This window comes from Gordionus sp. m RMFG-2023, chromosome 3 (assembly GCF_954871325.1).
Source record: "Gordionus sp. m RMFG-2023 chromosome 3, tfGorSpeb1-WG-v2, whole genome shotgun sequence".
Lineage (NCBI taxonomy): Eukaryota > Metazoa > Nematomorpha > Gordioida > Chordodea > Parachordodidae > Gordionus > Gordionus sp. m RMFG-2023.
In genome coordinates this window covers 48,389,098-48,414,972 of record NC_088777.1, presented here as the reverse complement: position 1 = coordinate 48,414,972, position 25,875 = coordinate 48,389,098, and the positions used below count along the sequence as shown (strand labels likewise).

At 29.1% G+C, this 25,875-nt stretch overlaps 2 protein-coding genes across 3 annotated transcripts; one reads left to right on the top strand and one right to left on the bottom strand.

Moving 5' to 3' along the window:
- The first annotated feature begins 591 nt into the window (after nucleotides 1–591).
- LOC135927068 (uncharacterized) lies at nucleotides 592–1,047 on the top strand. Its single transcript, XM_065463005.1, has one exon. It carries the CDS (start codon nucleotides 592–594, stop codon nucleotides 1,045–1,047), a length of 456 nt encoding a protein of 151 aa, XP_065319077.1.
- Nucleotides 1,048–2,316: 1,269 nt separating this feature from the next.
- On the bottom strand, nucleotides 2,317–25,543 carry LOC135926132 (CCN family member 3-like). 2 transcript variants are annotated; one of them, XM_065461834.1, is made up of 7 exons: nucleotides 25,465–25,543; nucleotides 18,092–18,215; nucleotides 17,546–17,668; nucleotides 17,288–17,424; nucleotides 3,393–3,525; nucleotides 3,159–3,287; nucleotides 2,317–2,550 (listed from the first exon to the last, which is right to left on the bottom strand). In XM_065461834.1, exons 1-6 carry the CDS (start codon nucleotides 25,521–25,523, stop codon nucleotides 3,270–3,272), a joined length of 594 nt encoding a protein of 197 aa, XP_065317906.1. In that variant the 5' UTR covers nucleotides 25,524–25,543; the 3' UTR covers nucleotides 2,317–2,550; nucleotides 3,159–3,269. The 2 variants fall into 2 exon arrangements, with proteins under 2 accessions (XP_065317906.1, XP_065317907.1); XM_065461835.1 differs by lacking the exons at nucleotides 2,317–2,550; nucleotides 3,159–3,287; nucleotides 3,393–3,525 and adding an exon at nucleotides 3,552–3,950.
- Between the last annotated feature and the right edge of the window lie 332 nt (nucleotides 25,544–25,875).

Genomic DNA, 25,875 nt, shown 5'->3' with positions numbered 1-25,875 from the left:
TTTATTTTTAAAAAAAATTTAACTTATTATATGCTAAAAAAATAATTTTTTTAGATTATGTAATTTTTACGTCATATATTTATATTATATATGGATCGTCATTTATTTTGTTAGTAATATGCAAAAATAAAAACAGACTCTAATTTTAGGGATATAAACGGAGCTCCGAATATAATCAAAAACAAAGATGGGAAATTTATAATATAGGAAAAAGAAATGATGAATAGATGGAAAGAATATTTTCAGGAGCTTCCCAACTTTAATCCCCACATGCTACATCTAGATGAACACTCTCCATGTCAAAACCTTGTACAAACAATAACAGAACAAGAAATAATCACATGCCTCAAGCATATGAAAAACAACAAAGCTAGGGGTCTAGATAATATTCCGAAAGCCTAAAAGCACTAGGAGATGATGGAATACATCTCCTCACAAAGCTTCACAATAAAATACTGGAAATGAAGAGATCCCTCAAAAATGGAGGCAGAGATATCTAGTTCCTATCTTCAAAAATAAAGGGGATCCACACAATTGTCAAATCACAGGGGCATAAAACTAATGTCACACTGTCTTAAATATGAAAAAAAAATGGAAAAAAGATTAAGAGATATAATCGAAATAGGAGAGACTCAGTTTGGCTTTATGTCTGGAAGATCAACAACTGATGCAATCTATGAAATTAGACAAATGAGTGAAAAATACAGGGAAAAGAACAAAAAGCTACACATGGCCCCTCTCGATCTAGAAAAGGCCTTCAATAGAATCCTAAGAAAACTTATCTGGTGGGCGCTATGCCAGAAAAAGGTTCCCGAAAAATATATAATAATAATAGAGGATATGTATATGGGACATATAACAATGGTTCGTAGCACAACATTTACTTCAGCAGGCTTCACAATAACCGAGGGAGTTTATCAAGGGTCGGCTCTCAGACCACATCTCTTCAATACAGTACAAACAGTCCCCTGGAATATGATATTTGCAGATGATATTGTGATAATTGCCGAATCCAAGGATGAAATGAAAGAAAGATTAGTGAGTTGAATAAATATACTAGAAAAGCATGGACTAAAAGTAAATAGAGAAAAGACGGAGTATATGGTGATAGGAGGAGATGAAACAGAGAGTATTGATATAAATGAATGACAGATATCGGCAATTGAAAGCTGCAAATATTAGGGCTCCACTATACAAACAAACGGCACAATAGAGAAAGAGATAAAGAGTAAAATTAATCAAGGGTGGGGAGATCTTTATCTGGAGTGATATTTGACACAAATTAAAGGAAAAAATTTACAGTTCCATAGTACAGCCAACTCTTCTATATAGTTCGGAAACATGGCCAACCAAGGAATCAGACGAGAGAAGTCTACAAACTATGGAGATGAGAATGCTGAGGATGATTGCTGGGATAACAAGAAAGGATAAAGTGCGCAGTACAAGAATACTATGTAGTTTAAAGGTAGTGCCCATCAAGACTAAGTTAATGGTAAATAGACTTAGGTGGTATGGGCACACAATGAGAAGGCCTATGAACCACATAAGAAATAAGGTTGATAGTTTGTAAATGATGGGCAAACGTAAAAGAGGAAGGCCAAAATTTCAATGGGGCCATAAAGTTAGAGCCAATATAAAGAAATATAAATTAGATAAAAGAAATTGTATGAATAACATGGAGAGAGATGTTGAAGGAGCTTACCATCAGAAAAGGTAAAAAATAAAGAGAAGAAAAAAAAATCGGACTAGGAAATATAGATATCTAATATATAAAGATTATGAACTATCGCCTTTCATTTTACATATATGACTAAGTCTAGGAGACAAATACATTAGAATCATATTGAGAGTATTAAAACCTCATGAATATAGAATGTAAAAGTATTGGAGGATGTATATTTGGTAGATAAAATATTATAGGTATAACGCTGTTCCATCACCCACAAATGTAAAAGAGGATAATAGATTATGTTTAGATTTATACCTGAATATTATAAAATTTCTTGCTATAAAGAGATTCATTATTTGCCATAGGACTAAATTAATAAAACCCTGGAGGATATCTTCAATTTCAAGCATTTATGGTTGGTTCATTGACATTTAGATTATAATCATCATTAATATATAGGCATAAAATGTTAAAAGTCATTTAGCGATTAAAAATATTTGAGAGAAACAATGGTCTAATTACCTGTACAAAACATATTAATTATAGTTAACCATTCTAGTTAAAATTATTTATAACCAAAGATTAAAAATGTTAACACATGTTACTGAAAACTATAAGAATGTAGGAATAGTTTTATGTAATATTTATTGAAAGCTTGCATAATACATACACATTATTAATATTTAGGCACTAAAATTTAAATATTATTTTTTAAAAAGAATTTTGGATAAAGCAAGTATTTCTTCTTTTTGTGATAAAAAAATAAATCTTTATGAATCTTTGACGCATTTTCCCATCATGGATGGATGCGTGCGTTGGCATTTCAATCCCTTTTTGCAATTGCCTTGCATATGTTCTTCACTGCATGGTTCTCCTTCCTCCTAGATGATAATAAAATCATTAAATGAATCAAAATTATCATCCATACAAATCGATTAAATATGATTTTTCTAATAAACATTTTAAAAAAAATCATAAAAGACAATTTAATATAAAATAAATTAAATTATAAAATCCTCTTTATAATCATCCACTATTGTTTTTAAAGATTTTATAGGGGATAGAGGGGGGAGGGAGGGGCTGAGTGGGACTTTTTCACTGTAAATTCTACAGAAGTCGTATTAAATCTTCCTATTTGAAAAACTTTAGCAGGACCACACTAAATTATAATTTTATATAAGGGGGGGGGGGGGGGGTTGGTAGTTAATTTTTCATAAATTTTATAAAATGATATTTAACAGAAAACTGACAAATTTACGAAGAGGGGAATTCGCTCTTCCCTCTTTCCGTTTAACTCTCATGTGCGCATCGCGTTGATAGCTCTTATAATTTTAGTTGTTCAATATTAAATGAAGGAGTACGAGGGAGTTAGCGTTTGCCTGTCCCGCCACCGCTTATTGGGTTTGTATTCTTGCTTCACTTAAATTCAGGCTCTTTCTTACTAATTTTATATTGTTGGCATAGAGTTAAAAAAACAATTGATGATAACTCTTGGGTATTCCGTCGTGCATATCCCTTTTGATAGGAGATTGTCCTCTTTGTTATCTTGTATACATAGTAATCCGCTAGAACATTGGCTCAATAGTAGATATGCCCCCCATCACAATTCGCCTTTCATCTAAAGGATATTCAACAATTGAATAAGAATACTAATCATCTAAAATATTTTATTTATACTTCTGCATTCTACATATGTTCAAGCATTAAATTTAATTCAATATACTTTGGCGCAAAAATAGCAGCACCCACATTGGTCCGAAATTATATCACCTTCGCAATCCGTGGGCTGAGCGTATACACATTTACGCGTTAAATTCCTACAAGGACAATAGGATTCAAAAGCATCCGCGACAAATCTTTTATATTGAATATTTTTGTTTTTGTAGTATATATAAAAAAAAAAAAATTTTTTTTTTCAAATTAGATTATTTTTTTTAAGTAACGATATTAAGTCAGGATCGGATCTCTGAAAAAAATCGGAGCTTAGCAGGGCCCTAAAGATTAGACCCTTTGCAAGTTTCAGAGATAATATCGATTACGGAAGGGAAATATTAATAATACCGGAGCGGGTTTCTACAAAATATATTCACAAATGACAATTATTTTGGCCAAAAAAATTATTACTTAAGCCTTGAAATTTAGTCAAGAGATGGTAAAACCTTTCTTCCCCGTTCAATCAATATGAGAAGTTTTTCTTAAATCGGTTAAATTAAGGTCCCTCGAAACACTAATCATGAAGGAGGAATTTCTTCAATTCTACAAGATGAATCCCCTGAAGGATCTGAGAATAATCATATTTAATCAAAAAAATATTTATATTCGCAAATAATAATATATGATCGTGTCGTAATTTATTTAAATATTGAAATGAATTTATTTTTGAAATCTCTCTTATATAGTTTTTGAGAGAGAAAAAAATAGGATTTTAAATGGATGTGGGAACAGAGAGAAGAACTAAATGATTATTTTATTGGACTTCATCCTATCATCGTTCCAGCATCTTTGAACTTTTGTTCAAAGGAGTGTTTTATTCTTTCAAAATTGACCAAAATGATATACTTTATTATATTAAAACCAACAACATAGGCCTAATTGCCATGTGAGAATGATCTTCAATTTGTTAGTACACATTTTTTTTGTATAAACTTTCAAGAGAGATTTTTATATTTTATTCAAAATAATATTATATGGATTTTCAAATTTAATTATTTTTCACATATATAATACAATAAATATATATATAAAAAGGAGATATGGAAATATTTCAATAATGTCATAACAACTAATGGGGTGATATTAGAGAGTTTTATAAATTTATGGTTATAAACATTTCCCTATTTAATTAAATAAAAAAAATTTTTAAAACAACTTGATTTAAAATGCTTTAAAATATACAAGAAAATTTCATATCATGGGCATAGTAAGACATTTCAAATTATTTCTAATGTCTTTAAAAAAATTAAATAATAAATTCTTTCAAAATTCATTCATTCATTCATTACCACGCCAGAAATTGCACGAAGTGCAATTTCATCACCCACCAGGAGTTGAAGCGTGCATCATGTATTTTCACTAGTATATAGATCCCATACATGATGTCTACCCGTTTTATTATAGTGGACGGTACCACTATGTAGCCCGTTAGCAAAGTGAAGAAGGAAGAAGTACAATAATGGTGATGTATTAGTTCCGTTTCCGGCAGAATAGTGTTAAGGAAAAAATAAAAAATAATGTCATATAAAAAAAATGTACCTGCGTCCTTAAGTGGTATTTAGTGAGCCAACAAAAAAATAACCCTTATATCTTGTTAAGTATTGAGAGTTTATGTTAAGTTTGCATGTAGAGTCTCTTCCTTGTTTGTTGTTCGGTGTGCCAAGATATTGTATGTCCCATAGATCTTATATGTTCTGTGCCAATGGTATTTGGGTTCGTCCGATTTATTGCGTTATTATTATAGCCAGTTTATCTTCCCATTGCCTGTTAGCTAATATTTTCGTAATTGTTATCGTTATCGTCGCCGATATCGTGTGTCCAGAAAGGAAGGTTGTGGGTTATTAGAGGAAGTTAGGTTATGTTGTTGTTGTTCAGGTTATTATCATTATCAAATACACTTGTTCCATTTATTGCAAGAACGTAAAGGTGAAAAACGGTTGCGATGTTAATTTAGGCCATATTTTAGCATGTATTGTAAATGTTCCTTTAGGTGTTTCTTGTTTTTGCTAAGTGCCATGAAATCTGCAAACGAGAGGTTAATCAGGTCCATATCTTTCAAACATTTCGCCAACCAATAGTATTTAGGGTTTTTCCTCCTACCGTCAGGGCACCATTTCAAGGACGAGAATATCATATTTTCCTGCGAGTGTCTTAAGCTATGGCCTAGTAATTCTAGTCTCCTCAAGGGTATGAGACGATTGATTGGTAGGATGTCGCATCTATTCCAGAGCGTTGTATTTGATGTGTTGTATGGGTAATACGTTTTGGTGATTCTTCTAAGGCATTTGTTTATAAAAGTTTGAATTGTGCTGATGTTACTTTTTGAGTCTTGCCAAGTCTCCAGGCCGTAGGTAAAAATGGGTACAATTAGGGATTTGAAGAGTCTTATTTTTAAATTAGTTGATATTTGGTTGGATGACCATAACTTCGACAGTTGATGATAGCGGAGTCTCGCATTCTTCGTTCTCGAATTCGTGTCTAAAAAGGTGAGGCCTAATGACGTTATCCTGGTTCCTAGGTATTTAAAATCAGACACTAATTCTATCGTATTACCCTCAAAGTTAAAGGGGTTTAAGTGACTCGCGTCAGTATTTGAGGTGATTAGTTTGGTTTTTGTGTAGTTTACTCTTAGACCATATCCATCACAGTTGTTGACAAATGATGATAAAATATTTCTTAATTTGTATTCTGAGTTGGCTAGAATACATACGTCGTCAGCATAACATAGAAAGTTTAAAGAGTTGTGCACATTGAGGTGTTGTTGCTCACTGTAATATGTGTTGAGTGCATATTCCTGTTTAAAAGATTTATTTAGGATATCATTCATTATTACATTAAAAATAATCGGTGAAAGGATGCATCCTTGTTTGAGGCCTCTATTTGCTTTAAAGGGTTGCGACTTCATATTTAAATGCTGAGGAACTACTTTATGATTGTCGTAAATTATCTTAATTAGCGCTATCAGATGTTTATCTATTCCAATGTTTTCCAGCAAGGGCCATATCTTATTCTGAATTATGGAGTCAAAGGCTTGACTTAAATCAATCATCAGGGCAAAAATGGGGGATTTATGCATTCTGGCCTTTTCCAGAATGACCTTAAGTGCCATGGTCAACTCCGTAGTATTTCTGCCCTTCCTGTATGATGTAATGGCATTAGAAAGGAATCTGTTAATGATTGGTTTAATCCTGACTGATATGATGTATGTGAACATTTTTAGTGTGACTGGAATTAGTGCAATACCTCTGTAATCTTTAAGGCAGTTTGGGGACTTATTTTTAGGGAAGTTTAGTATGATTGATGTCATCCATTCATCAGGAAACTTGCCCGTATTCCAAATCTCCCTAAAGAGGGGAAGTAGTAAGCTGGCACTTAGGTCTACCTCTATCTTCCAGAGTTCTGCAAAAATTCCATCCGTTCCAGCTGCTTTATGCATTTTTAGGCATTTGATGGCACCGACTATATCCGACTTGTTCAAATTCTGATTGGGTGATTGGAAGGGGTAGTCACATCTAGGTCTAGGCCATCTCGTTTTGTAGAGGTTCATGTAGTGGTCTATCCATAAGTCTAATTGTTCCTTAGGGTCAGTTATAATCTTGTTTGTAGTCTTGGTAAAGGATTGGTTTTAAAGGTGGTTAGTAGTTTTAGAGATTGGAAGGCCTTATAAATATTATTATTATCAAAATTGAATTGGATAGAATTCGATAAGTTAGCAATGAACAGTCTTTTGTCAGCTCTTATGCGGTGGGTAATGAACCTCCTGTGATGTCTTGCGAATTGATGGTGGGATATATTTGTTGTAAGATTTTTAATTATTTGTATTGTTGAAGGGGTGAGCCACTCTCTGCGCTTGGTGCGTGGTCTTAAGCATGATGTTATACTACCTAATACATTCTGCTTAATGTCCTTCCAGGTCAGGTTTGGGTTTATCATGCCATTTGCTGAGTTTCTCCATGATGTTAATTTAGAGACGAACTCTTCTTTCACCTCTAAGTCATTTAGTTGTGCCAAGTCTTTTCTAGCAATGTATTTTACAGTGGCGAGACTGCTCTGTCTAGTGTGGTTTGGGAAGATACTGTTGTTAATTTTGAGTTCACAGCCCAGTGGATAATGATCAGTAAAAAGTGTAAGGTTAAGTTTACTGATTACCCTGATGTCTTTCACCCATTTGAAAATCTTAGTGGAAATTATAAAGAAATCTATCTGTGAGGTAGTGCCAAAGGAAGGGCTCTTGTAAGTCATGATGTGATGAGTTGGGTGATTGAAGTATTACCAATTTTCAAGTTGAAAACCTCGCAGATTTCTATTAACCTTTTACCGTTGGGGTTCGTGCTTTGTATTAATGTGGCGTTTCCAAGGCAGGAAGAGTTCTTAGATTTACCTACCGAAGCATTGAAGTCACCAGAATGATGCCATCCCGATGCGGTAGTTCCTTTATTCTCCAATTCCGTATAGAAAACGCTATCATTGTGAGGCGCATATATATTAAGCAAATGGACTTTTTTGTATCCTAAGTTTAGGGTGAGGCAGCATATTCGGCTGGATATTGGGTTGAAGCTTACGAGTCTTACTAGTTTATTATGTATCATAAACGCCACCCCAGCCCATACGTGTTCTGCATTTGAGCTGCAATATAAGGTGTAATCTAATAGGTTCCTTACCTCAGTTACTTTAAGGTGCGTCTCCTGTAAAAAGAGGATATCGTAATGTTGGTCTTTCATAATTTGTCTTAGTATAGTTAGCTTCTCATTTAGGGACCTTATATTTAAAGAGATCATCTTAATATTGTGGTCCTTCATTGAAAACTTTATTAAAAATTTAATTAAGATTACCGTGCCGATTCTGTAAGGGAGTGAAGGGATAAAAGTAAAAAAAGTAATATATATATCTATTCATTTCAAATTATGTCATTCTGATGTAAGTATAGTTTATAAAGTTCCATTACTTATTTGTGTGCTACCTAGTGTTGTTAATTGGTTGGTTGTATAAAAAAACCAGACCCGGAGTTTGGGTCTAAAAAAACGACCAACCAGCCCTGAGCACAGACCCGGTGTTCAGACCTCGTTAAGATAAATTATCCTTAATAATTATTAAACTTTATTAATTAATAAAGATAAAAAGTATAAATTGATATTATAAATTATACTATATTTTGACTTTAGAATAGGCACATCCCCCCCTCCCCCTTAAATGATACGAATATCCAAGTATTCTAATTATCTCAATTAAATTTAGGAGCTAATGTAACCTATAAAGCCCAAACCCAATTTTTTGAAAAAAAATATGGGTTTAGCACATCCTTACTATTATATAATATGCAACACTATCTACACTCTCATTGGAAACAGTTATAATTTTATTATTTTTTTTTAAAAAAAAATTTCGGAAGAAAAAGAAGCCTTTCAATAAATTTTTAAATATATTATTTACAATTCAATAAGTAAAAAATTATTTCAATTTTCTATGATAATATTAACTCTTATGTCAATCTAAAACCATATTCTTTGTATTATAATTATATAAAATATAATAACCATATTCTTAGAAATGTGTTCAAAAGATAATTGACGATATTGTAAAAGGGGAGGGCAATGCAATCCGTTTACCTATATATCTTAAGAAAAATTAAATCTTTTATAGAATAAATTTGGGTGAAAGTGACAAAAAGAAAAAATTATGGAGAGAAAATAAATAAGCGAAAATAATAACCTTTAATCCGGAGTGTTTACTGGGATCCTAGATTTAATATAAAAAGACCAAAATGTTGGAAGATGAGGTCACCTACAAAACTTAAAGAGAAAAAAAGAGAAAAAATAAAAAGTGAAAAAGGTAAAGATTGTTTAATACAGAAAAACAAATAAAATTTAAAACTGTATAGAGAAAAATTACCTCCATATCTCTGTGCACATTTGGAAAACGAGTTGACATGGACATTATAATAGAAAGGATTTAAAAATTGAGGGGAAATAAAATACAGCTAAGCGTATAAAAAATAAAGTAAACCTTTACAAAATTTTTATTTAATAGAAGACTATGGAAAGGAAATGATTACAAATAATAAGGGGGGAAAAATTCAGGGTGGGATAACCTAATAGCTTCACAATAACCATAATTAAAAATTATATTAAGCTCTAAATATATAAATACAAAATATTAATAACAAGTTGTATACGACATTGCCAAGAAGCAAGCAAGAGAAAAATTTAAATGTTAAGAAAGAGAGATCGATGGCGCCCAATATTTGGAAAACTTTTATTTTAAGAGAAACAAAGGAATTAATATAACAAAGGCGCCTAGAAAGTTAAAAAATATGAAATATTGAATTATTTATTTGTTTTATTTTTAGCCAAGACAACTTGAGAAGTCGTTTGAAATTAAAGAAAAAACATAAATACAATTTATAAATAGACAGAAAAAGTAGAATAGAAACATATTTGGGAGGGAGTCATAAAGTATTAGCAAGTGAAAGAAAGGGAAGCAAAAATTAATAAAATATATACGGTATTCCAAGTCCAAATAATGTATATATAGTCTAATATATGTGATATAAAATAATATATACATAATACAATGTTAGTGTTGTGTTCGATTTATCCTATATAGGTGGAATTTAGGATAGTGATATTATAAGGAGAACTATTCGACCATCTACATTAAATAAGATATGAAAGTCTTACCAGTGAAGTTAAATAAGATATTTGATAGCAAGAGACTAAAATAAAAAGGTCAAATCAGCTAGCAAAAATCGAGTATAAAAAAGGAAGGTAAAGACCAAACTAACCAAAAGTTTTACCTAAATAGGACATATGATAACGAAGAGTCTCACTTTACAAATTATTCTGAAAAATTTTAAGTCCCGACACTTTACAATTTGTTCTGAAGAAATTTTAAGTCCCGTAAAAAAAAATTTCATAATAAATTAATTGAAATTTACAAGAAAACGTAGTAATAAATACATTTTACCAAGAGGAAACGGGATTACACTAAGGACTTTGTTTGAAAAGGTAGAAATAAATACATTTTACCAAGAGGAAAAGGGATTACACTAAGGACTTCGTTTGGGAAATAGTAAGATGCCAAATATCCTTAATAATAATTGTTAAACTTTATTAATCAATAAAAGATAAAAAGTATAAATTGATATTCTAAATTATACTATATTTTGACTTTAGAATAGGCACATCCCCCCCCCTTAAATAATACGAGTATCCAAGTATTCTAATTATCCCAGTCAAATTTAGGAACTAATGTGACCTATAATGCCCAAATCCAATTTTTTAAAATATGGGTTTAGCACATCTTTACTATTATATAATATGCAACACTACCTACACTCTCATTGGAAACAGTATAATTAAAAAAAATTTCGGAAGAAAAGGAAGCCTTTCAATACATTTTGTATTATAATTATATAAATATAATAACCATATTTTAAATAATGTGTTCAAAGATAATTGACGATATTGTAAAAGGGGAGGGCAATGCCATCCGATTAGGTTATTATCTTATGTTATGATGTATTTAGAAACATAAGCATTAGAGTGAATAATGATTTATTCGTTATGTAATATTTAATAGTATCAGGGGTTAATTTTTATTAGAATGCAATATATATCCCACCAATTATCAACTTATAAGAAGAACGATTTCGGGGCATAGCTAGTTTTCAAGGTTCATGAAGTAAAACTTAATCGTTTATTTCTAAAATTCATTTCCTTAATTTATTTTTTTCTCTTTTGCCTAACTTAGAGCATATATCCAAGACAGGGTGAGATACTAACTAATATATGCAACTGGAATTTAAGAGTTTTATCCTTATTAAAAAAGTTTGGGATGGAGTTATATCCAGGTATGGGATTTGGCACGAAGCCCTCCTCTATGGTTTCCTAACCCGGTGGAAATCCGTTTGTGGTTCTAACTATGCTGTTATCTATTATAGTTGAGTGTCATACTACATAACGTATAAGTTACCAGATTAAAGTGAGGTTAATTATGACATTTATTTAGTCTTTTAACTATATCTTACAGAGAATCCGCCTTGTAAGAATAGCAATCACACACGATGATAAATAGAATATATATAAGAACTGTTTCAAAAACTATTTCAAAAAGATACAATTAATATATATATAAATGGTATCTAAATTAAATGATTATAGTAATTAAATGATTATAGTAAATGATAATAGATTAAATGAGTATTTGAGTAAGCTTCGTATAGTAGTTAGGATAGGATAAAAGGTTTTTTTTTTCCTAATTTCCTTCCTTATCCCTCCTTATATCCTCTTATTCTGAAAATAATAACCCATTATTTTTATTTTTATTATTTTTCCTTTATTATTACTTCATAATGTGTTTGGAATTATACCTAGTTATAGGGTTACGCATCAATAGTTAGATTATGAAACCTAGTAAAAAACGGAAGCAAGATTACAATTGTGAAGTAAAAGAAATAAATATATGTTTCTCATATTTATAAAAAAACAAGGGAGAAACATAATGAGACAAGAAGGGAAAAATAATAAATCTTCTAACGAGTAGAAAGAAATATAATAAGGTAGGAAAAAACATATAAATTACATGAACAAAAGAACTTCGGCGTCTAAAAAGTTTTATATTTTTATTTAACAAAAAATTTTCTAAAAAAATAATATAAGAAATAAAACTTCATTTATTATTATTTTATTTTTTTTAAATTTGATAATAGTGTTATAGGAATTGACATTTTGTCTTTAATGCTATTAATATTTAAGGAGGATAAGAAAAGGGACCCGTTAGCATAGTTTTAAGGGGGAGATTAAGATTCATGATGTAAGGTTTGGTAAAAAAAGGAAAAAAAGAAAAGATTTCTCTGAACTTATATTTTGCTATTCCGTACAATATTTGAGCTAAATAGTTACGTGAAGGACTAAATTTCATAATAAATTGATTGAAATTTACAAGAAAACGTAAAATTAAATATATTTTACCAAGAGGAAAAGGGATTACACTAAGGACTTTGTTTGAAAAAGTAGAATTAATTACATTTTACCAAGCGGAAAAGGGATTAAACTAAGGACTTTGTTTGAGAAATAGTAAGATGTCAAATATAATTATGGGCGTAAGTAAGAAGTCAAGGACTACATTAAAACTAGTAAGATGTCGAAGGTTGCGACATAAGAAAACTGATGTCAAGGCCTAAGTCGATGTCAAGGACTACATAGAAGCGTGTAATATGGCGATCAGCTAGTAATATGTCCATTCTCATAAATTTGATAGCTTTTTACAAGTTATATCTTAAATTCGAATACAAATTATTTGATATTCAATGGCATAGAATACTTTATTCTAAAAAAATGCATTTATAAATTGGCATAAGATACTTTATTCTAAGGATTGCATTTATAAATTACTATTACGAAAATTTAAAACCATAAGGGCTGCTAAAATTTGATGGCATAGATTACTTTATTCTATAAATTATATTTAAATTCCGTTAACAAAAATTAAAAAGCTATTAGGGGTTTCGGAAAGAATCATCATTATACCTATTGTATTAGTAATAATAAATTAAAAATGTAAGAAAAAAATATTTTATTTATTTATTTATTTTCATTTAAACATAATCAAAGCAAAAATCCGGCTGCTTAAAAAAATTTTGAAAAAATAAAAAATTTGGGAGGCGCCAGAAGAATTTAAGAGAAGTAATACAAATAGTAGAGAAAAATATATTAAGTAATAAGACATAATCTGAATTCGGAAAAATCTATAGTAATAAGACATAATCTGAATTCGGAAAATCTATATCATAACCAAAATTAAGATTATAATTATCCCAACCTAAAAATACCTACCATCCAGCATCGGCACCGAAAATAACCTAAAGATAGAAATTTAATAAGAAAATATATGAAGAGGTAGATGAAAGCAAAATTTAGAAAGAGATTATAATAATATTGAGAAAAGGTTTGTTTCTATTTGAGTTAATATATTAATAGAAGAGCAAAGTAAATATTAGCAACATTAAGATTTACTTAATTACAAGTAACAAAATTAAGATTTACCTATTTACAAATCTTTAAGGGTAAAGACAAATTTATATTAGGATTTTCATAATATCATATATACATGCTATTAAAGTTTTCCAATCATATTATAGTTAACCAATTATATATTTATATATATGTGTAGATATAATCTAATCAATATGTAATATGTATAAATGTCAGTATAAAGTAATGTAGGAATGAAAGACAGATATGTTCAAAAAAAAAAGGTACCTTGATGTTTGAGCTCAATTTTATATATGATCATATAGGCATGAAGTTTTTATAAAGTATAATATAATATAGATATTATATTAAGGTACCAAAAATATAATCTAAGCTATGTGTTATGTGAAGTATGTATAAATGGAATTATAAATTGATACATAAAGAATGACTAATATATTCAAAGGTACAGACCAATCTATATATAATATATAATCGGATAAACATAAAGTTAATTTATAAGGTAGGAATAACCAGAATTACTTTATGATATTATATAATTCTAACTAACATCTTCATGATATTATATAATTCTAACTAACATAATGCTATCGTTCATACACATAAAAAATGTTTTGGGGTAGGAATAGCAATTATTTTATATTATATTATTCTGACAAGCATACTGCTAGTATTCCAACATAGACTATTATATCTAAACTTTAGAGAAGTACAATATATTAACTTTAATGTGTTTATTTTTTGCAACAATAAATAATGTTCCAATTGTATGCTCGAGACGTTAAAAGTTAGAAACATTTATAGTTGAAAATTTACAAATGTATACTAAAATTCTAAGCAAGATATAGAAGTCCAATTTAATTAATATGTTCGTTAAACTAAAAGTTCTGTGAAGCTAGAAAATTTTGAAGTAATAGAAATTATGTTTAATAAGTACTTAATATGTATAGAGTAATAAATTTGCTAGATTAAAATAAACTTAACTTATGTGTGTGAAACTAATCAAGAAATAAGTAAATAAACATAAATATGAAAAATGAATAAAGTATATTAAAGAAATAAGTAATTATAAGAAATAAGTGAATACTAACCTGAGACATCAAGAAAAAAGTTTGATAAACCTGGCTCTTGTTCCATCATATTCAAAAGAGTTGGACATTGCCTTCTGTTAATATCCCCTTTCATAATACTTGGTATTTAATATCAATCTATTTTCCAGACACATCCATTTGTAAAGATCATATCATTCCCATATATCAACAAAATATTTAAATTTTCTATCTCTTAAATGCATACCTCATGTTGTTTACGTATTTTGGATTATCTCAAACTCAAATTTCTTATCTTCTAAAATTTAAATTTCTCATCGATTAATCTCAAAAACCATTTTAAATTTTCAATTCAGAAATTTTTAAATTTCAATTTTTAAATTTTTATTATTACTCCAAAATAATACCCTGATAACTAAAATGTTCCTATCTAATAAAATGTCATAATTTGAATCATACTAATATTATCAATTACGATAGATATATAGCTAAAATATTTTTAAAGATTCAGGTTGTGTACCATAAATCCCATGAACCGATAAGCATCTTGGGCCGACTAGCCCTGGTCTCCCTATTGGTTAAAATAAATTTTATGAAATGTTTTGTATTAAAGTTTTTCTGATATGTCCTATGAGAATGAGCTATATATTATAATCAAATTCTTTCTTCTTATAAATCCTTAAATGATCTTTCAGCTGTCTCTATGATTTCAAACATGATTTTTAACTTCTTACTCCTTGATTGGCTAAGATGTTAAATAAGGTATTAAATGTATTCCATGATAATAATCACATTGCTGGCAAAATTTATTACATAAATATTAATTTATGGAAATAGGACATCTTGAATATAAAAAAAAAGTTTTCCGTTTGAAGAAGATCAATTTAGATAAAAATAATATGTAAGATGGTATAATATGAGCCGATTTTAAAACAATCGAAGAAGAAGAAATTTTTTTTTTATAGGCGGACACGCAGCGGAGGGACAAAGCGGGTAAACAAATCTTCGCCCATCGCTACAATAACAACCTATTTTCATATCAAGATGATTATTCTCAATTTCGAGGCTATATTATTTTCAGGTCTGTTTAACGCTCCTTATAAAAAAATGGGTTCGGTTTTGAGTTCTAGAAATGAATGTTACATTGAATAATTTATAAATTCATGATTTATGTTTCCCCCATCAAATTCCATTAAAATAAGCTACAACAACCTCTTTCCTGATCAATATTTAATAGGATTTGATATCTGGCGTCTAAATATGGTGAATGGTGATGTATAAACATATGCCCCTAATATCTCATTGGAAATATATTATTGTCTCTTTTTTTTCCAATTCCAAACGTCATTTTTTTTTAAAATCGAGTGCTGTAAACATTTCTAAAAAAATCGAACGCGTTCGCATTCATTGACAAAAATCGAACGCGTTCACGTTCATAAAACCGTTCAAAATTTTATGATAAATTTTTTTAAAATTTAATTAATATAAATAAACTTATATTTTTTAATACAATATATTTTAGCCATGTTATTAAAAAATATTATATTTTAATTTTGATAGTATAATATAATATAGCGAATAAAATATTTTTATTTATAAAAAAATTTTTCTTATTAAATTTTAATAATAATTGTTATCAAAATATTTATCTGATGGACAGGAACACTTGGCAGTTAATACGGCATTAGCTAAACTAAAAAGGCTCTACATAGCAGATGAGGGGATTGCGGTATTATACTTAATAAACAGCTCTTTTAACGTGGAGAATTAATTAAAAACATATTGTTTTGTTATTTGCAAAAAATTGAGATAAGTTATCCTCCTCCAATCCATTCTCTACTCTCGACAAAAAAAAGGATATCTCGAAATTAACAGTTCTCTAGGGTTTTCAAAGCATTTTTTTCAATAACGCTAAAGTTTATTTTTAATAGGTTGGTTTACCATATTTGAAGCCACTAATTTTTTTAATTTTAAAAGGTCAAATATCCCAAATGTATTATTTCTTAAAATTTAATGATTTAACTTAGTTATATCATATAAAATCAAATAATTAATGCTAATCTATTAAATTAAAATATAAACAATAATATTCAAATTAATAAACTATGTGTTAAAAAAATTGAAATGTGAAAAGGAAATACACAGCAGGTTAAAAAATATAACTAATACATTTTTAAAAAAAATTCGGAAATATTAAATTTTTCAAATAAATAAAAATATTTTTAAAATTGAACGAACGTTAAATTCGAACGCTTTCGTCATAAAAAAAGGAACGCGTTCATGTTCAAAGTTGGTCAAAAATAAAAGGAACGCCGTTCATCATTTATTTCAAAAAAATGAACTTCGTTTACAACACTACAATTATCTTTGATTCTTTTTTCCCAATTTACTTGTCATTTGACCGAATCTGATTGGTCAATTGACCGACTCGTCCAACCCTGGTTTGGGTAAATATTTAGAAATTAATCGCTTATAAAATCGTAATAAATTTCTATTAATGCGCGTAAAAAGTGCGCGAATAGGTCAAATCACGCCTGTTCATAAACGTTTACAAACATATGCAAAAATAAAATTTGCGAGCATGCGCATTTTAAATTTGCTAGCGAAGACACAGGTTAAATAATCTTTAATTTATACCCAAATTTTTCATATGTTGTTAAACGACTCGATTTGAACCAATTTTTTAAAAACGGTTAACACAATATTTTAGCCAGAAAAATATGACCTAAGCCTCGAGATTTACAGATGTCCAAATCTTTGTTCCCTCCACGAGAAAAATCTTCAGGGTTGCATAATATTTTTTTGGACAAAATATTTCTTAGCCCGTTTTTTTTAAAGTTTTGATATATAGCCAAAACATTTACTGGTGCCTCTGTTGTATTGGTAATTTTTTTGGGGGAATAACGCACATATTCATAACTCCTGGCATAATTTGTGAACAGATTAAACCTGGTTTACAATATCCTTGCTGTAATGCATCGCCGCAAGGTTCTTGTAAGTTCTAATATAAAATATATAAATATAATCTGTACCATTTATACCTAAAATAAATTTATTAATATCATAGGTTCAGATATCCAAATGATGTATATGTGTAACAAATGTTGTAAAAGCATGATTACTCTAGGAAATCCGAGTACACATTTTCCATCCGTTTGATTAGAATAGAAATCGTAGAAGCATATAAAACCATTTTCACATTTACCCATTTCGAAATCCGATCCCCCGCACACTTCTCCTACAGTCTATCCAATAAGACCATTATATGTATATATATATATTAACATGCTCTAATTACTATTTTTTAAAAATTTGTTATTTATCATTAATTCATAAAAAATATTAGATAAAAACCTTTTAGAGAATAACGACATATCCTTTATCAGAATTTGAAATAGCTTATCACCCGCGTGAGATATTGTTTAAATTTAGAAATGACTAGCTATAAATCTCTGATGCTGTAATATTATTGACTGTAAATTGAATAGGTTAAAAGTGTTTAACGCTAAGTTTGTCTGCATTTCTAAAATAATATTGGAATACTATTTCGCTAAAAATCAAACCTTATGAATCTAAAATTGCGATATTCCTAAATCCTCTATTGATGATCTTGGATACGTTCGTTATTTCCGTAAAGATCTATCATTCATATTTATATTTTATTTTACTTTAGCGCAAACATGGCAGCAATCACAAGCATCTGTGATGACCTCTCCCTTGCAATTAGTAGGTGGAGGTGTCGTGCATTTTACCGGAAGTTCTTGACAAGGACAATCTAACGCCACTATGAATCTGGTATTTTGAAAGGAAAATTATTTTTTACTATATATCTTTTTTTTGAAGTCCCTCAATAAATAAGTAGATAAAAATCAATTTTTTTTTATAAAAAATATTAATAAAAAATCAATGTATTCTCTATTGTTATGGCTCAAAAAAGAAAAAGAAGAATCAATCAATTTAAACTGTATTTTTGAAGAGATGGAACAATCTACTATCCTTATTTCGATATAAGATATTCTTGAGCTCAAATTTATCTGAGCGCCAAGAATAATAAAAATAAGGGAACAGCTTGGAATATGTAATGTAGGAAACTGTTGATCGATTGATTTTTTATTTAACTTAAATTTTTATTATAGCCTTTAACTATGTATTAAATTGTTTTTTTTTTTATAATTTATATATATACCTTATTTTATATTTATTTTTTAGTATCATTTTAGTTTTAGAATAAAATTATTATAAATTAAAATCTCCACTGCTATCTTTCACCACTGTTATCGCCTATATATCATGGTGCCCCGGAATGATAACTCACAATGATATATAAAAAAATCTCATATATATTGTGCATATCCCGATAAATATAAAAAAAATTAAAAATATTTTTGATTATAAAAATTATTCAGGACACACAAGGTAAAAAAAAAAATTTCTTTTGCTAATGTAAATAAAGTTTTAAAATAAAAATTTGCAATTTGGATAAAAAAAAAATTGAATACATAATAGTGACAATATGTATCTTTGCTAATTTAAATAAGTTTTTTAAATAAAAATCTGCATTATGGATGATAAAATTAGCATATCCTCCAACAGGGAAGTTAAGTTCCCAAAGTTGCAGGGACCCTTAACGGACATATACTTGGAAAGACTTGTCGATTATTTCTCTCAAACAATTTTATCTGACTCAGTAAAAATTGAAACATTGATGAACAATTTATCTGATGACCTATACGATAAAATTAAGTCATTATGTACCAAGGAAGATATCAAAGATTATAAAATTATTATTAAAAAATTAAAATTTTTATTACCCAGTCAAGATGTTTGGATATTGATTGGAAAGTTTAACCTTGCTTCACAAGGTATTAATGAATCCTTTTTGGATTGGTTTTTTTAGATTGTCTAAATTAAGTAGACAATGTATAATTTTATTAATGATGATCGCATAAAAGAAAAATATAGAACATCTAGTGTAAATGACAATATAAAAAATAAATTAAATAAAAATATTAACTGCACATTAGACGAAATGATTGAAATAGGAAGAAAATTAGATAGTAATAACATTAAATCAGAAAGTGACAATGTTAATTATGTTTTTAGTAGGGATAAAAAATTTAATAATAATGACAATAATAGAAATAATGATAAGAATTTAGATATCCAAAGTATTTCTAATAGGAATGAGATTAATAGTAACTATAATAGACCTAATTATTATTCGAGGGAAAATTTTGACAGTAGGAATATATCATGGTGATAACAATTTTAGAAATATTAACGACAACAGGAATAGGAATTTTAGTAACGTTAGAAACAATAACAATTATAATAATAATAACTATAGAAATGATCAATATAATAGTAGTAACTATCAAAATTACAATTATCGGTATAACAAGAGCAACAGAAATTTTGATCATAATAATCATCAATCTTATAACAACAACTATGGTAGGAACAACGCCTGGTTTAATTATAATCAGAGGAGGCAGATTCAATGTGACGGTCATAATCAAAATAATTACCGATCTTACAACAACAATTCAAGCTATGAAGGAAACAACAGGTGGCATAATAATGATAACCAAAGAAAACAAATCGAATATGACGATCGTAATCGGTGGAAGGATTTTAATCAAAGAAAACAAATCCAGTATGACAATAAAAACCTCTACGATAGCAATAATTGTAATATGAACATTGAAGAAGTTGGGGAAAATAAAGTTGGCACTGCCAAAGACAACAATAAGAATGATTTCAATGTCAACAACCTGGCTGAAAATACAGACAAAGGTGATGACAGTGCTTTTATGACTACTTTGAAATTAAATAATATTACTACTACTACTATGCAGGTTGACACTGGATCAAAATATACCATCATACCTCATGATATGGCTAAAAAAATTGGTATAAGAGAAATGAAGAAATCGTTTGCGGCTTACAGCCCACGACGGAAACTTGATTAAGATCATCGGGACAACTCAGTTAAAGTAAGTTATAAAGGAATCACTAAATATTTACTAGCAGTAGTTGTAGAGTCGAGAAAGACATTATTAGGAAGAAACTGGATCAATGCCTTTATAAGTATTTTAAATAAATTCATAGGAAATGTCGACACCAATTATGAAGACGAAATCAATAAACTTATTAAAGATTGTGAATCAAATTGACTAGCGAACCAATTAACAAAGTAAATGTCAAATTACATTTAAGATGTGACGCCCAACCTAAAATAATACCACGAAGACGTATACCATATTCAAAGATTGATCTTGTGGGCGAAGAACTGAAAAGATGGATACACAAAAAAATTATTGAGCCTGTAAATGATGTGCGATGGGTGAGTCCTATAACCGCCGTATACAAAGATGATGGGAGCATCATTGCTCAGATTTTAAAGACACTATAAACCCAGCTCTCGAAGACTTTAGATACCCACTTCCACGTATTAATTATCTTATAGCTAAACTTTCAGAAGGAAAAAAATTTACCAAAATCGATTTCAAAAATGCTTTGCTACAAGTTCCGATCTATAAAAATAGCAGAAATTTTTTGACTATATTTACACATATGAGATACTACCAATTTACCAGACTTCCTTTTGGGTTGAAAACTTCATCTGCTATATTCCAACAAATCATGGATCAGATTTTCGATGATATGAAAGATGTCATATTTTATATTTATGACTTATTAATAACTGGAAATAACGACAAAGCACATTTAAACAACATCAAAAAGGTCTTTGAGAGAATATTATCGTACGGGTTAGTACCTAACTTCGCCAAAATTTTATTTTTTAAAAATAAAGTTAGTTTCCTGGGTCACGATATAGATGACAAGGCGATTCATGCTAACCATGATAAAATTGAAGAAATAATTAATATGCCAGAACCAAAATCAGCTGCTGAATTCTCAACATTTCTTGGAATAGCTGGTTATTATAGAAAATATTTGAATAACTTCGCTGATATTGCTGATCCGTTGTACAAAATAGTCAATAAAGAAAGATGGGAATGGAACTTAGAACATTCCAGAAGTTTTAATGATTTAAAGAAGTTGATTAGTCTCCCGCCAGCACTGACGTATTTTAATCCGGAATTACTTATTAGGATTGCGACTGATGCATCCAAATCTAGATTAGGGGCTGTACTATTTCACACAGAGAAAGATGGCAAAGAAAAACCCATTGCTTTTGCGTCTAGAACCTTAGCAAAAACCGAAATAAATTACACCAATATTGAGCGTGAGGCTCTTGCCATAATGTTTGCGATTAAAAGATTTCAAGAATATTTGTTGGGACTAAATTTACAATCATCACGGACCATAAACCACTAGTCCACATTTTTACCAAGGGACTCAAGGACAATAGTACCATGTCCTTAAGGTTGCAAAAGTAGAATATCACTTTGGGGGGTTACGACTTCAACATAAAGTATAAAGCAGGTAAATACAATGTTGTTCCTGACTGCCTCTCGAGATTGCCACAAGAATATCATGACGAAGTTGTTGAAAATATCACTATAATAAATGACTATGGGGATTTACCTATGAGTGATGAAACTTGGAAAGATATCGAATTAAAACAATCATAAATGATATTAAGAACAACAGGCCTATAAAGAATGATATCTATAAAAACATTGAATTGGAATTAAGTATAATTAAGGATTGTCTTTACAAAAGCAACAAAATCATAATTCCGTCTTCTATGAGAAAAAATGTACAAAAATCATTACATGATGGTCACTTGGGAGCAGGAAGAATAAATCCTTAGCCAAAGATCACATGTGGTGGTCTGGTATAAATAATGATATAGATATGGAAGTGAAAAGTTGCGATGATTGTAACATATATCACGATAATCCTAAAAAGATACAAAAACCTTGGTTTTCGGCAACCAACCAAAGGATACACAGTGGGTCCGTTCTTCACAAGAAATTGGTTGACAATAGTCGATGCTTACAGTAAGTTTCTAATCATTGTTCCTGTTAAAAATATTACGACCGATGTTACTTTAAAAGAAATTTTTAAAACTATTTCATTATATGGAATACCCGAAACTATAGTTACCGATAACGGCACTAACTTCATAAGTAGTGATTTTGAAAAATTTTGCAGTGATTATGGTATCAATCATGTGCTAACATCTGCTTATCATCAGCAATCCAATGGCCTGGTAGAGCGCATGGTAAGAACGTTCAAAACACATATGAAAAGGAATATCAAAATTGACTTAGACATTGCACTTGACAAATTTTTATTTAATTACAGAAATACGCGTAATGACATTACAGGAGTTAACCCGTCTAAGAGGATGTTCAACCGTGATATTAGAATAAAATGGGACTTATTGAGACCGTTGGGGGAGAAGGAGAATAAAATATACGTAACTTTACCACGAAATAGAACCTTCAATACAGGAGATTTTGTTTGGTAATTTATTTTTTAGTATCATTTTAGTTTTAGAATAAATTATTATAAATTAAGATCTCCACCGTTATCTTTCACCACTGTTATCGCCTATATAACAGAAACATTTGCTGCAGTGTTCTAAGCACTTTTCATTATAGAAAACTAAGTTCGTTAGCATTCGTCGATCGGTATACAAAAAATTGAATACTTTAATGTTAAATCACAAAATAAAAAGGAACTTGTTTAATTTGGGCAAATGCTTTCATTTTTTTATATTTATATTATATATAAAAAAACAAGATTTTTTTTATAATTTATATAAATATAAAAAAAAATATTGAGAAAAGACAGAAAAATAAAGATTAAAAATGAATTTAAAGAGATTGGAAAAGGTTATAGAAATGTATGTAAAAGGTTACAATATTTTTTCTATATCTCTTTCTCCACTTTATGTTTATTCATGCTATCTCTTTTATCTATTTATATTTCTTCATATCTCTAACTTTATGGCCCCCATTGAAGTTTTGGCCTCCCTCTTTTACGTTTGCCCATCACTTCCAAAAATCTTATTTTCCTATATAGTTTATAGGCCTTCTCATTGTGTGCCCATACCACCTAAGTCTGTTCAACCATTATCTTAGTCTTAATGGGCCCTTCCTTTAAACTTCCTAGTACTCTTGTACTTCGCACCTTACTCTTTCTTGATACCTCAGCATTCTAGTCTCCATAGTTTGTAGATAGGAGAAAAAAATCATAAATCTAAATATTGTTATGTAGGATGAAAAAAAGAGGATTGTTAAAAAAATGACTTAAAAAATTTAGTAGAAGTAGTGAAAAAAAAAATAACAAGAAAATTTTTTTAAATTATTTTTAAAAAGAAGACAATCAGAAAAGATATAGTGAGAAAAATAACGATTTACCTTTTTTTGAATGGGAATTTTCCTTTTTTGATTCACAATTTTCCTTTCCTTTAGGAAATTTTACTTTTTTGATTGACACTTTCCCTTTTTGATTGGACATTTCCTAAACCTTTGAGACTTTTTCTTTTTTGATTGACACTTTTCCTTTTTTTGATTGAACCTTTTACTTTTATGATTGAAACTTCTCCTTTTTTTTAAATTGGAAATCCTGTAAGTCAGGATCGGATCTATACTAATTTAATTTTAGCAGGAGGAAGACAGCTGATCAATTGGAAAGCCAGACAACTTTCCGTTCTAACCGTTCACATAATGTAAATTAAATAAGCTTAAAATTTGAATGAATCATTAAAGATAACACTTTGCCGTTTATATTTTCGGTTTTTTCATTTTCAAAAACGAATATAAATATATAATAAAAATAATTAAACATATAGACCGGGCCGGACCGGTTTCTAAAAAATTCTAGGGCTAAGCCAGGGAATTTGACTTTTTGCAAGTTTCTGACATAAAATCGATTATAAAAACTAAATATTAATAATATCGTAGTTGGTTTCTACAAATTATATTCACGAATGACGAATATTTTAGTCGAAAATAAATGTTTTAAATTGAAATTTAGTTAAGAGAGGGCCAAACCTCTCTTCCCCGTGCCATCAATATATGCTGCAATGAGGCCTTCATTAAAATATTATGTTTGTATAAAATCCTATATTTAGCCGTTTTCCTATCGGTTTAAATTAAGGTCCTCGATAACGTTATGAAGAAGGAATTTTTTCAATTTTACAAGAAGATTCTCCCGAAAGATCTGAGAATAATGAGATTGATTTTTTATAAAATATAATATAATTGTCAATTCAAATATTTTTATTCGCAAATAATTATATAGAATTGTCTTAATTTATTTTTAAATATTGAAATGAATTTATTTTTGAAATGTCTCTTAACTTTTATAGTTTTCGAGAGAGAAAAAAGACAAGATTTAAATAGATGTTGGAACATAGAGAGAAGGACTAAATGATTATTTTATTGACTTCATCCTATCACCATTCCATTTATTGAATAGCGTTTTATGATTTTGTTCAAAATAAAAGGGTGTTCTAAACCTAAGCAAGATTGATTCTTTCAAAGTTGACCCAAAATTGTATATCTTTTAATTATTAACCAATCGTCGGCCTAGAATGGGAGCGCTACACTTTGCGCAAATGTTTAAAACAAGATATTCAACAAAATTAAAGTTTAAAATCAACTATAGGAAAAGCTTATTGATATTTTGACTATTATACTTTCGTAGTTTTTAATTTTATATATTGGGAATAAATAAGCCGTTATCCACTTTTAACCCAAAAATTTTGAAAATCTTGAGTGGAGCACTCCAATTCCAGACCGACGATTACTAAATAATTTTTTTGCATAAATTTTTAAGGGAGATTTTTATATTTTATTCAAAATAATGTAATATGGATATATCTATATTTAAATTTAACTACACATATACAAACATAATAGATACAAGGAGATATAAAAATTATGATTTTATTAAATTAAATTATGTCACAAATCGCAAGTGGGTGAAAGTATTAGAAAGTTTTTGGTGATGAATATTTCCCTATTTAATTAATTAAAGTATTTTTTTAAAAAAAACTTGTTTGAAAATGCTTTAAAAATATACAGGAAAATTTCTATCGATTTAATTAAATTACCTATTAGAATTGAATAAAACTAATACAAGTCCAAAACACAATTTTACAGCGAATTGCATATTTTAAGATAAAATAAAATAAAATTTTTAAACAATGAAATAAATTGAAAATAAAATTTTTCAGAACTTTTCGCAAGGACGTTTTTAACCATTGTTAGTATAATGAATGTTTTAAATATTTTGTTCCTTTCTTTCAAAATTGTGAAGATGACGATGGTTATATATTTCGAGTTTGAGAACAATTTTGTCATCTTGCTATTACAATAAATGTTGTTGTGAGAGGAAAAGTTTAATATAGGATTAGATTAGTGTTGTTAAACGGCTCGTTTTGTGCCGATTTATAAAAATGTCTAACTCAATATTTTAACCATATAAATATTGCCTAAGCTTCGAGATTTCGCTAATAGATTTC

Coding starts and splice junctions, on each gene's coding strand:
- LOC135927068 (XM_065463005.1), top strand. CDS start 592: ATGGAAAAAAGATTAAGAGATATAATCGAAATAGGAGAGACTCAGTTT.
- LOC135926132 (XM_065461834.1), bottom strand. CDS start 25,523: ATGCAATTCGCTGTAAAATTGTGTTTTGGACTTGTATTAGTTTTATTC. Junction 17,425..17,545: donor GTGTACTCGGATTTCCTAGA/GTAATCATGCTT, acceptor ATTTTATATTAG/AACTTACAAGAACCTTGCGG. Junction 3,526..17,287: donor CCAATACAACAGAGGCACCA/GTAAATGTTTTG, acceptor TCAATATAAAAG/ATTTGTCGCGGATGCTTTTG.